Source organism: Haemaphysalis longicornis, unplaced genomic scaffold (assembly GCF_048455015.1).
Source record: "Haemaphysalis longicornis isolate Haplotype H1 unplaced genomic scaffold, Haemaphysalis longicornis Haplotype H1 scaffold_6, whole genome shotgun sequence".
Lineage (NCBI taxonomy): Eukaryota > Metazoa > Arthropoda > Arachnida > Ixodida > Ixodidae > Haemaphysalis > Haemaphysalis longicornis.
The window spans coordinates 41,270,417-41,283,239 of NW_027526407.1; the positions used below are offsets into that span (position 1 = coordinate 41,270,417).

Below are 12,823 nucleotides of genomic sequence, written 5' to 3' on the forward strand. Positions count from 1 at the left end.
GCCAGAGCTCAGATCTCGTGGAGGTATTACAATGAGTCCCGCGGCAACGAAAGCTTTTCGTTTATGGCGCTCCAGCGAAGTAAGCACATACGCGGCGAATTTTTTACTATTCGATAAAAATTTAATTAAAAGCTTGACGGGGCCTGCAAGGCAGTTTTAGCCGCTCTAATCTGCTTCGGATGAAACACTAGACGTTCTGTCTGCACCTCCAAAAATTGACAGATTCCGTTTTACTTAACGTCATCCCAAGGGCACAGAGCTGAGAAACACCAGTATGACTCACACGCTTGAAATTGTCATATTTCCCCGCTCGAACAAAATCTTTACTATTTTTTTCTAGCTGACTTCTCATATTGAGTGTCGGGGTGCCGCGCCAAAAGCGTCGAAGACTACTTACGCCTTTGAATATCAAACATTCAGAGTATATGCTTTACAGTACAGGGTTAGGATGATTCCACACTTACCGACTGATCATATCTGAAAGAACCGTGCCTTATTTTTGTGTCATGTTCTTATACCGTCATAAACACAGTGCTAAGAATTATTTTCAGGCCCCAACACAAGTTTAGGAATAAGATTTTTTGGGCCTAGTATGTACTGTGTTCATGATTATCCAACCACTGCTCACGGGAATTCAAGCAACACTGAAACCTTATAGCCCAGTAAGAAGGTCATCATCATACACCCAACAAGATATCAAAAAAATAACCCGAAACCGTTCGGCATGTGTATACACTGAGAAGCACCGATATAACAAACAAAGTACTACCAGAAAACCTCTGCCTGCTTGCTAAGTAGCCAACCAGTTGAGCCATGCCACGATTGTAGTCATAACGCTGAATTTAGTATAGCGCTTAGGAATCGTTAAGACTGAATCTCTCTATGCTAACCAATGAATGCATGTCGTGAGTTTGAAGCAGAGTTTACTAGGGTACTTCCATTTTATTGAGTTTAGAGAAACTTCTTTCCTTGTCGTAAGGAACAGAGTTGCAACGGAAGTACTTTTTCCGAAATTTAGCTCTTCGAGTGCCCCAAGTAGTTATCCTTTACCCATCACATTTGCGCCGCCTGCGTTCTCGTTGCAACCTACAAAGCCCCGCCTATTAAGAGACAACTTCCTGATAACAGGGATGTGCTGAACTCTTCTTTACCTCCAAGGTTTGGGGTTAAAGTTAGTTGCCTATTACGTCTATGCCTACCTAAAAAGAACAGCGTTTTCTTTTCGTACTTCGCTCTCACTTTTTTTCAAATATTTTTTACCATTCTTAATGGTTTCTTGGACAAGTGTTACTCTTCTTCACCTCGATCATTTAGGCTAACTGCCTTCAATACCGACGAACCAATATTTAGTTACTTGTCTCATTATTTGCAACAAAGCTTCCTTCGTGTCTCACACCCCAGGAGGATGCGGAAATTTCAAAAATAACGCTTACTGCTGCTGCTCCTGCTTCGTGCCAGGTTGTTCTTTTGCACTTTGAACACTTCATAGAAACTTAAGTCAAGGCTGTGACGGAAACCAGCCTGGTCGGGATGCATGGACCAATGAACATGTGCTTACAAATAGCAAGACTGTGTCCTACCCGCATCTACAGTCACTTGAGCTGCAGACAAAACAGCACACAGTAAATATTGACGCCATAAATATCTCACCAATCTACGTATGCTACCCGGGCAGTATCTTGACCTGTACGCAAGGCGAAGATTTCTTTTCATTGTGGAATAGTATCTCGTGGGGAGCGGAATTGCGAATTGTTTTACTTAATGACTTCGTGGCGGGCACATTGGCATTTTATTTTAAGATGTTTATAGCTCTATGACAGCTGACGTTTTTGAGGTACATTACAAGAACGGTAGGTTCAAACCTATTTACAATCTAATGCAATAAATCCGGGCAGCACTCACCTTCCGCCAGAGTGCACACAGAGTGACTTTGCTGTGTTCCTTTGCATGTCCTGTTGTTAAGGGTCACTTCGGCCTGGGCTGAGACTTTGTACAATGTATCCGGCTGTAGGCCACGGAATGTGTGCTCCAGCAGCGTTCCGGGTACCACGTAGCTCTTGCAGTCGTAGGGCGTCGTGCATACGTTGAATTGTATTTCATGGTCCCACTCCGCTTTCCAGACCGCACGCAGTGCAGTACTGCTTAAAGCGGTAATGCTTACGTCCTCCAGTCCGGCCACTGGAAGCAAGTAAAAAGACGTCCCAACCATGAGACACCGCTGCGGTGATAACGGCGGGGATTCGGACCAATTAACGGTGCACGGACTGTCTGCGAGCATGTCTCTCAGATAACATTTAAAGTCGTTATTACTGCCTGGTCTGCTCATTTGATTTGTGCGTGCGTTCCTCTCTCAGTGCATATATGTGCTTTCGTGTGCTCTTGTATTTCGCCTATTTGAACACTTTTTTTTTTCACTTACAGATAAGTAGCACCCAAGCCATGCTTGATGCTAGAGTTAGCTCTCCTCCTTATTTATCCTCTCTCAGTCTGCATGAGCGTTGCGGGCTCTACTTTATAATATCCAATAACAAGACACAAGTTACTGCTACATGTCCTGTCAGCCGTATGGGGCATCGGATATATAACGAAGGACCATCATTATCGTCTTAATGAATACAATTACGTATTAGCTTGACCGCCGTGCTGTTTTAAAATACGCCAGCCCCCTTACGGAGCGAACAAATTTCCGTAGACGTGAAAATTACATGAAGGCATGGTCACATCAGCACAGCATACTATTTTTGTTTTTCGCACTGAATATGTACCACCAGGTTACACTGAGTCCAACATTTGATTGTGTTTATTATGTCCTCCATTCAACGTTATAGGTTCAAGGTGTACAAGAACCACATTCAAGTGGTACACTGGTATGCTTGCACCTTTTAATCTGGTATCCTGAAGCAAATAACACTCCATACGTTCTACATGTTCACATGTGGGTCAGAGGGGGAACGTGTTGTCGAAGAATTTCGCTCTGTAGTGGGCTCATACACGCACATTTGGGCTTACAGAGAAAATGTTGAGAAATTGTGTTGTGACCCTTTCAAATCAATTGCACTTTTGCATTACATTTTATCAGCCAACTGTTACAAATTCTGGATCTGGATTCCTCGCGAGAAGTAAATCTATCCCGAATTTTCGTAAGTTTCATTCGGGTCACATTCAAGCTCCTCTCAATTTTTGGCTAGATGTTTATTATGCCTCCTTTCTGAGTAAACGTCCATAACTCTGGCGATTGCTCCAATGCATTGCATACATCGACAAGCGTGCTTCCTACAGTCTATGACCTGTGCTTAAGCTAAGGAGATCCCAGTAAGTTCAACATACTTCTACTCAATTTCTCATCTTTTCAACTCCCAAAAAACTTGTAGCCTCACTCACAATGAACTTTGATTCAGAAAACCTCACCAGTACAATGTCTGACTTCATTCATATACCTTAAACAATAAAGCATTGTTTCATGTTTTAGGAAATTTACCAAACCACGAGTGTGGTGTTTTGATGCAGCTGTCTTGTAAATAACAAAAATGTTAAGCGTTATTTCAAATGCGCCGTAAATAAGCTAAAAAAACTGAGCCCCAGGATCTGGTGCAACAACTGAACGTTCTGGAGCGGGCTTTGCACGAACGTGCTGAAGGGAAAGGCCGCCGAGGCGGATATGTTAAATAGAATCGAACGATTCAAACAGTTTACCAAATGTCAACAATAAGCTTCACAGTCGGGCGTTTAAAACGCAGAGCTCTTTCATGCTGACGCCAAGCGTTATTCGATATACTCACTCTTTGGGAAGGAAAGAAACTTTCTTGCGGTTGGCCGAGAGTGGGTCGTCTGCACACTGTCGTCAATGTAGGCATCGACGGAAATGGTATACAGCGCATTGTATTCTTGCAGACGATGAGATACCTCTCTCGCAACTGCCGGTAATGTCTTGTTTATGCAAATAGATTTATTCATCCAGCAGAGCTTAGCCACGAAACCAGTAATATTTATTCTGGGTTCGTAGTTCCACGTGGCTCTTGCTTTGTTTTGGCACTGTACGTTGACTCTGACGTCAACAGGGGGCTCTGAAAAAGAAAGGTGGCCGTACGCTTTGACAATATGCAATAAACATCCATAAAGAACGAGTACATATTTCTCCTTTTGTTCGTTCTGACAGGAATTCTACTTGTGATATCTAATACGTAAACCACAATAAACATTACTACGTTCTAATTCCTAGTTTTCTTAGGTTTGCTCTAAACTTGTAATTTAAATTACATACAGTCATGTGTTTATTCATTCCAAATTTTCTAAACACATTGCATTAGTAATCTACACGTAATCCTCTGCAAATTTAGCTAAAGTGGCCATTTGTTTGTGCACAAACATAATAAACGTACAGGAATTTGTGCAGTATAGCTAAATCACATGGGGAATTTTGGTACGGCAGCAATTGGATCCACCTTAAAATAATAAAAACATCTTTACAATCATCAACAAAAAAAACATGAACCATATCTACAAATATATGTGTGGATATAAAAAAGTATGCACTTACGAATTGTATAGAAAAGAAAGGCTGAAAGGTGGGTCCGAGAAATCTGTGAACCACCTTCTTTTTATAAGTATAAAAGTTACGAGGGATTTATTATCGAAACCTACGACCCGCTGTCATACAGCCTTACATACAGCCTTCATATACAACCTTTATATACAGGTCATACAGTCTACATTTTCATTCAAGACGGATCACTTTGCGTTTGACAATTATGTCTTCCAAGCAGTACATATCTGTTCAGAGGCAAAGCCGACTTAAGGGAAGTAGGAGGAAGCTTGGTCTTTGTCACCTGACTTTCCCACACTATGTGTTGTAAAAAAATGTGATGCAAACGTCGCCCGATAACAGCTAAGCGAGTATGACCCTCCACAGCGTGTCCATTCCAATGCGGTGTGCGATGAGTGAGTGTGCTGTAGATGGCACGTGCGTGACGAGCGAAAACCAGCAATACATATGATCGTTCAGAAGTTGCTGCAATGCGCCGTTGGCGTTAAACGGTCTAACTTTTAAGAGTTCGAAGGCACGTATGCCAGGTTTCAAACAGACTTTTTTGGTTGTCATTTCGGCTTCAGGAGCGAGTTGCGCGTCGGAGTGTAGTTCCTTCACGTCCTGACCGCAAACACAAAAGTCTGGCACACGCTCGCCAGGGAAGCACCACGTTAACACGCCCAACACGCGCAGCTTCATTCACAACCTTTTTCGCTACTAAATCTGGACAATAAAGCCCGACGTTTTCGATGGTCACACCCTAACACCAGCTGCTGTATATAAAACCCCCCTGAAATATTCACAACTGCAACCAATTTTACGAGTCTTGCGTAGGCTCCAAAACATGACTGAAAAAGCTCTCGGAAATACACAACAGCCAGCGCGGCCCTCTTAGATTTTCGTTTTTTAAGTCATATTCTCTCGCTTTTATGTCTGGCTTTTATGTTTACCCAGCCACATTTTCTTTCGGTCAAAACATGTTCCCTTCAGTATTCATAACGGGTCACGCATGCTGCAAAGGTGTAGAATCGACGACAGCTTCACGTAGAGCGGCTTCTCGGCTCCTGTTTGCACCCAAGGGGTTAATCATGTCAGTCCCAGCCGCAGCCAAATGTCGACACAACACTAAAAAATAAAATTTGCCGATGGCATCTTTCCACGTCAAGGATCGACACATGGGCGTCAAATGAGTTCGTAGACAAGTCGAGTTAGGTGTTCCGTCTGCGGTACTGGCTTACCTAGGTTGTTTGTTGTTACTTCAAAAACGGTCTTTGTTCCATTAACTCGTCCATGATGTCTGGAATAGATGAATGCCCATACAGAGCAGTTGAAAGTTGACGCAAACTTCCGCAAAGGTATGGTGACATTCACAGATGTCTTTGTAGCCGACACGTCTAGAGACACGCCATAGGGCCCCTCCACGTCCTGGCATTTTATTCTGTAGCCATCCACAGGCGTGGTGTCATTCGGAGCGTCCCAGTCAGCGTAGAGAAAAACGCTGTTCACAATTTCGTAGCTCAGTTTTGAGACTGGTCCTGGGGCTGTCAGGAGAAAGGAGGGAGTGCAGTGTTATTTAACAAGCACTCCAGCTGCAAATTAACGTTAGTTTGGGCAGGAACAGAAAAAAACACAGGGCGCAGGAATATGCTTTTTGGGGTTATCGCACTCTTTTTGTGTTTCTGCCTGACTAATAGATGCTAATAAAACGCAATTATTTCCACATTAAGCATGCGCATGACAGCCCAGAACACACGCTTCAAGGAGGGAAACTTCAAAACATCATCAGAGCATGTTTTCTGCCATCTGTTGTTTAAAAACCGCTCAAGACAACAGATTACTCTCAAAAGAAATTTGTTACCGACTTGGCATATATATCAGAAAATCAACACAGACAGCCGTCGGATGACTGAAACTTTTTTCACTGATCTCACTATTTTGAGAGTAATTACAATAAATCGCCGCAGCCGCGCTAAGGTACGGCGTAACTGGCGGGCGCTTTTAGGACCTGCCAGTATACCGTAATAATATCTGCAGGGTATTTATTTTGGCCACATTATAAATACAGACAAGGCAAGCTAACACTCAAAATATTTCCGGGGCTGCCACACTGGTCCCAGAACTGCTTAATTATCGTTAAAGTTAGAGGCTATTGCATAAAGTGTTTTCCGAATGTAGCCCCGTCATGAAGAACAGTTATTGCTCTTCACAAAGTACTGTTGCCTTTCGTGCGGGCGAAAATACTGAAATCCCGGTTAGCGACATCTTAATAATTTTTGTTTCTTAGGAAAAATAATATAGGGCCTGTGCAAAAACCTTCCAACTATTCAAAAGAAGGAAAAATGAGAATTGGTTCAAACTCATTCACATCGATCCATTATTTCATGCTGATACCACACTAAAGGTTTTAGATTTTAGCAGCGCAATAACAAAAATTTGTTTTAGTGTAGGTATCCCGGCTCCCTGAACTTATTTTTAGAAGTTTAGGTTTTACGCAATTTCTTTACCCCAAATGACAACAAGGGCCACCATAATGCATGTGATTGTAGTTGTTGTGGAACACCCCAATACGTGGCGTGATTGCAATTATATACGCCTGGATTTGCATATCATCTAGTGTCTGAACGAGTACAGAAAATACCTTCTCGGCCCATTGAGACAAAGAAGGCCCAACTATGGCTTCTTTTGTTGGGCATGACCACGCAGGTTGTCCAGAAACCCTTCGTACACTGCGTCAGTGCAAAGTATCTGCAAGCTCGAGTGCGCCGTGATGTACCCTTCTCTTTTCCACACTTATTGCCACACGCCAAAGACCCGTGCCACTTACTTTAAGGAAACTTTCGTGAACCATAATCCCGAAGTTACGAAAACACTAATCATGGGCCCTAATTTTTCATGTTCTCCTGCGTATGCCAGCAGTTGCAATGCCTTGCATTCCGTTTACCAACAATTGTTTCCAAAATACACTCCCAGTCGCGGCTGCACTTACGTTTTGGGACTGTCCGTGTGGTACGATATTGTGGGATGCCTTGGCACGTCTTGTTGTTGAGAGTCACCATTGTCTGGGCGGAAATCATGTAAGTACTGTCGGCAGCGAGGCCATTAAAGGTGTGTTGCTGCAGCGTTCCGAAGACAACGTTCTCTTCGCATTTCCTAAGTGGGTTGCAGACGCGAAATTTTATCTCGTGAGACCACTCTTCTTTCCAGGTTGCTTGTATCGCAGAGTAGTTCAAGGGTGTCAAAAATAGGCTGTGTACTTCAGGAACTGCAACGTGAAATGTCAAGACATAAAGGCATTTATGCGCACAGGTATTAAAAAATTTGACGTAGTTCTTCAAGTGGCGTTTGTACTCGATGACGAGGTTAACGCCTACACCACAGCAAGAAGAAATGAAGTGAAATGCCAGAAAACTCTGTCCTTACAGAGAAGCAATTCCCACTAGAGGTAAGACTGATGCCAGGATAAGACATGATGAGTGAAGCGAAAAGCGTTTTTACGGAGCAACAAGTACTCAAAAGCCCATACAGTGTACAGAACATGTTTTCTTGCATACACGATTGCTTGCAGTAGTCTTTTTAGGGAGACCAATTTAGGAAAAGACTCATGAATGCCACATGGCGTATATGCGCCCATATTTATGTGCTTCACACGCATGAGTAGAAATTGTGTAGAAACAAAATTACCAGAAAGGAGTACAGCCCACGAAGTGTTTTTCTGTAAACAAAATTTGGGCCTACGCGTCCTGAAGGAACACTCGGATACGAGGCGTTGCATAGTGGAGGGCTGCAGAAATAGTTTAGACCATGTGGGAATATTAACGTGCTGCGATATCCCGAAATAAGCGACATTGTCCATACAGAAAACGACCTGAAGAAACTGTAATTCGGTCACTGTTCAAGCCAAAGAAGTGCGGAAATGTTTCGGAACCCGTACGGTTACGAAATGTATTTCTACATTTTTCACTTGGCCAATGACCGCATTACTGTTACTTCATACAATGACTGACCAGACGAACTTTCGTCGAACCCTTGACCACTAAGTAACAATCTATTATATGTGCTATGATTTGGACCTAAATTGTTCCCTACAGAGCTCCAATACCCGGTAGAGCACTCAAAAACGCACATACTTAACGTCTTTAAGGCAGCCTCCACACAACATAGCCATAACCTTTGTAATGTACACGCGGCAGCTGCCATTTCAAAAAAACCTGGGATGATCAGAGAAGCTCTGCGACTGAATGCTGTATTCTTCGGACGTGTCCAGGACATTAGCCTACTGCCAAGTAAGTTTTTTAAACCACAGCGAGAGCTTTGCGTTCCTGGAGCATTATTTTTATGCAAACATGTTTTGTACTTTCTTGCCTATAAGAACATCTAGATGCTGTGTAGCGCAACGTGGAGGAAACGGGAAAGTCATCATCAACCATGACTCGACGGTTCGCTCAAAATGCGTCTGTTATAGCGCCGCTAATAGCCGACAGCAAGCTCGAAGGAACGACTAGCAGTGGCTCGATTCACGTAACCTGTACTAGCAATGTAATAAAAAAGAGACAGAAATGCTTTTAAATGGAGCAGTGTCACAGGATATCCGCAGACTCATTGCGCAGGCACAAAAATTCTATTTCTAAATTTAGATCTTGTCTGCCGACGTTAATGAAACATCCACATGGAGGAACCGAAGCTTACAACAGTCCTTGCGGGTCACGAATTTTAACGTTACCTTTGATTGCAAGCATCGCTAAAACTCGACGAATTTATTTTCGATGACATGAGGTACACAATTGTCTCGTCAGTGGGAGGATTCCACCACTTGAGAGAAGACTGATTGCTTGGTTGTTTAGCGCAGCGTGTATCGGAAGCTGCCAAGAGCGTGGAAGAACCGATAAAAAGGACTGGCGGTTTTCTTACAGAGGCACATGGCTTCGTACTTCGAAGGACACATTCCTTTTAAAATCGCTTGAGAGAAAGAAATGCATACGAATCATGGTGCCTGACAGGAAACACTGGCGTCAACTTTTTAGCTCCAGAGAAAAGGCTTTTCAAGTCGTCTGCTTCAGATGACGTGTGATATAGTTTGCCGTTGGAACTACTCCTGGCCTCGTAATCAATAAACCTACATCATGATCGCTTATTTATTTGTTTATATGATAATTGAGTTAAGACACCTTATTTTCGTTGATACGAGGCAGGCCACGTGAAGAGGCGTGGAGGTTCAATCTTTAATGCAACCCGTTTCCATTTGAACGCTCGCTTAGCATGCCTTGAGCTTTACCAGGGGATAACAATTTTTACGTGTTGGGAGCAATATTTCAACCATCACTGCCGGACGCATTAACACAAAACAAACACTTGCGGGGAAATCCGAACAATACCAGCATATATTTCCTTTTTCAATTGTCTGAATTTGTGCGAGCTACTACTCTCGCCACATAGAGGATGCTCTTTAGGATGCCGCAAGGGTACCAACTCCAATAATGCTTCGTTAACAGAAGAAAAAAAAAGCAGTGATTTTGAGAATAAACCGAACAGAAATCCAGTATTTTGTTTCGGCCTCTGTATAATAATATCAGATTGCGCCCGCGTCATTCCTATTGGGTTAATAATAAGATGAACACAGCGAGCGATTTTCCGTAAGAACTGACCGTTCTTGATAGGCTTGGCACAAACGTTCTAATCGAGCTACCGTCAAACTACACCTCATAACAGATATCTGGCTAACTTGAAAGGCTGCATAATTTCACCAATGGGTTCTTCAGTCGGACATTCATGGCACAAGAGCGCCGTGACACTGACAAAGAACGTTGTCTGAAATACTTACGCTTGGGGAACGAAAAGAATTTCGCTGTGGTGGGCTGAGAGAGGATTGCCTGAAGACTGTCATCTAGATATGCCAACAAGGAAATGCTGTACAGCGCACCGTCTCCTTGCAGCTGATAAGACATTTCTCGGGTTGTTGGCGATAATGTCCTGTTCTCGCAAAGAGATCTATTCAACCAACAAAGGTTAGCCAGAAAGCCTGTAATTTCGACTCTGAGGTCGTACTCCCACGTGATGGTAGCGTCGTTTTTGCACTGTACCGCAACGTTTACGTCCATAGGGCGTTCTGAAAAACAAACATGGACATATGTCTTGAGAATATCAATAAATGTGAGAACAACGTAAACAAATCACACATTAATTTTTTACTAATGTTTTTTTTTATAATTTCGCAGGATTCCTCTCGCAAAATAAAATTTTCAACCTTCCAATTAGTCATTTTTCGTAGGGTTGTGCTGGAACACGTACTTTTAAAGCAACGCTTTTGTACCTCACTCATTGCTACACTGACGTCATAAAAGCGCACTGCAGAAAAGCAAATACACAGCGGGTATCACAAAACGTTGATTATGATTATCGAAGGCATATCAAGCGCCTCAAGAAAAAAATTAGCATTGGATTAGCTCGGCGATGCCAGGTGTGAGCTAACGTTCAGCAATCCAATTTAATTCAATCCAGTCCACTCCGGAACAGTCCAGTCCAGTCTAGTCCGGTCACTGCTCCTCGCGCACGCGCAGCACGGTTCTCCAGGAGCCACGCGAAACGGCTATCAAGCGGCTCCGGCGCAGCGTCAGACTTGGCTACTGCGCAACGTACGGAGGCGCACAGCTGCGTCTACCACGGCTATGACGTCACTCCTCTGAGATGCGCAGACCGGGGAATGTGCATACCCGATTCTCTACATCCCGTACTCCAATGGGATTGGATTTACAATCCAGTCCAATAACATTTAATTTAATCCAATCCAATCCAATCTAATGCTCCTCACGCTTGCACAGCACGGCCCTTCAAGGTCCACGCGAAACTGCTCAAACTTCGCCAGTGTAACTTACGCTACAAAAACACTTCTGTGGTCGGTATTGAACCTGGGTCCCTCGGGGTTATAAATTCGACGTCTATCCCATTGCGCCGTTTCGATGCGGTCGAAGCAGTTTGGATTTAAAGCGAAGCTTCCTTGGTCTCATCGATAGCGACCGCCCCGCCCCACCGAAACTATGTGAACCCGTACAGCCCCAACAACAGCGAACAAATCCCTCACGCGAAAGCTGAGCGTTTCAACCGTCGCTGTCGGTAGACGAAGGAGCATCAGTTTTTATTTAACAGCAGTCATGCTTTTGTAGAATAAGCATTTCTCGCAGATTCCTTTATAGGACTACACGCAAGTAAACTGCCAACGTCACCGCAAGAAAATCACATTTTAACGGAAAAATAGAAGGATGGCGAGTATGTGTATGGTCCTTCGAAAACAGCGAGCTGAATTCTCCTACCAAAGCAAGCTGACACATCAAGTAAACAAGTACATATTCCAACATGCAGAATGTCAACACACCACACGTATATAAAAGTACGTATGGACAGATGCATGCTAAGCCGTAACACCGTTATATATATATATATATATATATATATATATATATATATATATATATATATATATATATACATAACAAAGAAATGAGTTGGCAGCCAAGGAAACCTCGGAAAGCAAAGGGGAGGATGTGTAAGTCATTGAAAGAGATAAAGAACTTGGAAAGAAAGAAAGAAACTGGAGAAAAAATACCCGCCAGGTGGAATCCGAACCCACGACCTCCACAATACCGGTCTGCTGCGATAACTCCGAGTAGTCCGAGTGGCGCCGGCTACCACCCCCAAGCACAGGAAAGACAAATAAATAAACATAAATACCCCAGAAAGTGGAGGGGAAAATCGCCCCGCTGGTAGCGTAGTGGTTATCGCACCAGACCGGTATTCTGGAGGTCGTAGGTTCGGATCCCACCTGGCGGGCATTTTTTCTCCACTTTCTTTCCAAGTTCTTTATCTCTTTCAATGACCTACCATATCCTCCCCTTTGCTTTCCGAGGTTTTCTTGGCTGCGAACTCTTATTTCTGTGTAATTTTCAACGCGCCCCTCATTTCCTATTATCATTCGCTATAGCTATATATATATATATATATATATATATATATATATATATAAGAGGGTTGGCAATCAAGAAACCTCCGAAAGCAAAGGGGAGGATGTGGTAGATGATTGCAACAGATAAAAAATTTGGAAAGACAGAAAGAAAGTGGCCAAAAATGATCCGAGCCCAAGACCTCCAAAATACCGGTCTGGTGCGATGGCCACTACTCTACCGGCTCGGCTATTGCCCCTCCACTTTCTGGGGTATTTGTGTTGTGTTTTTGTTTCCTGCACTTAGGGGTGGTAGCCAGCGCCACTCGGACTACTCGGGGTGAAGGGGACTTTCTTTTTAACCCCCA

The 12,823-nt window shown here is 43.4% G+C and overlaps 1 protein-coding gene across 2 annotated transcripts in view; it reads right to left on the reverse strand.

The window, feature by feature from the left end:
• The window catches only part of LOC144142510 (fibronectin-like), a 55,017-nt gene that overhangs the window by 17,636 nt on the left and 24,558 nt on the right, over positions 1-12,823 (reverse strand). For both annotated transcript variants that reach the window (XM_077674069.1, XM_077674068.1), the window contains exons 8-12: positions 10,344-10,628; positions 7,512-7,787; positions 5,764-6,066; positions 3,780-4,064; positions 1,903-2,178 (exon numbers count right to left, since the gene is read on the reverse strand). In XM_077674069.1, coding sequence (XP_077530195.1) covers positions 1,903-2,178; positions 3,780-4,064; positions 5,764-6,066; positions 7,512-7,787; positions 10,344-10,628 — 1,425 coding nt within the window. The remainder of the gene's footprint in view (positions 1-1,902; positions 2,179-3,779; positions 4,065-5,763; positions 6,067-7,511; positions 7,788-10,343; positions 10,629-12,823) is intronic.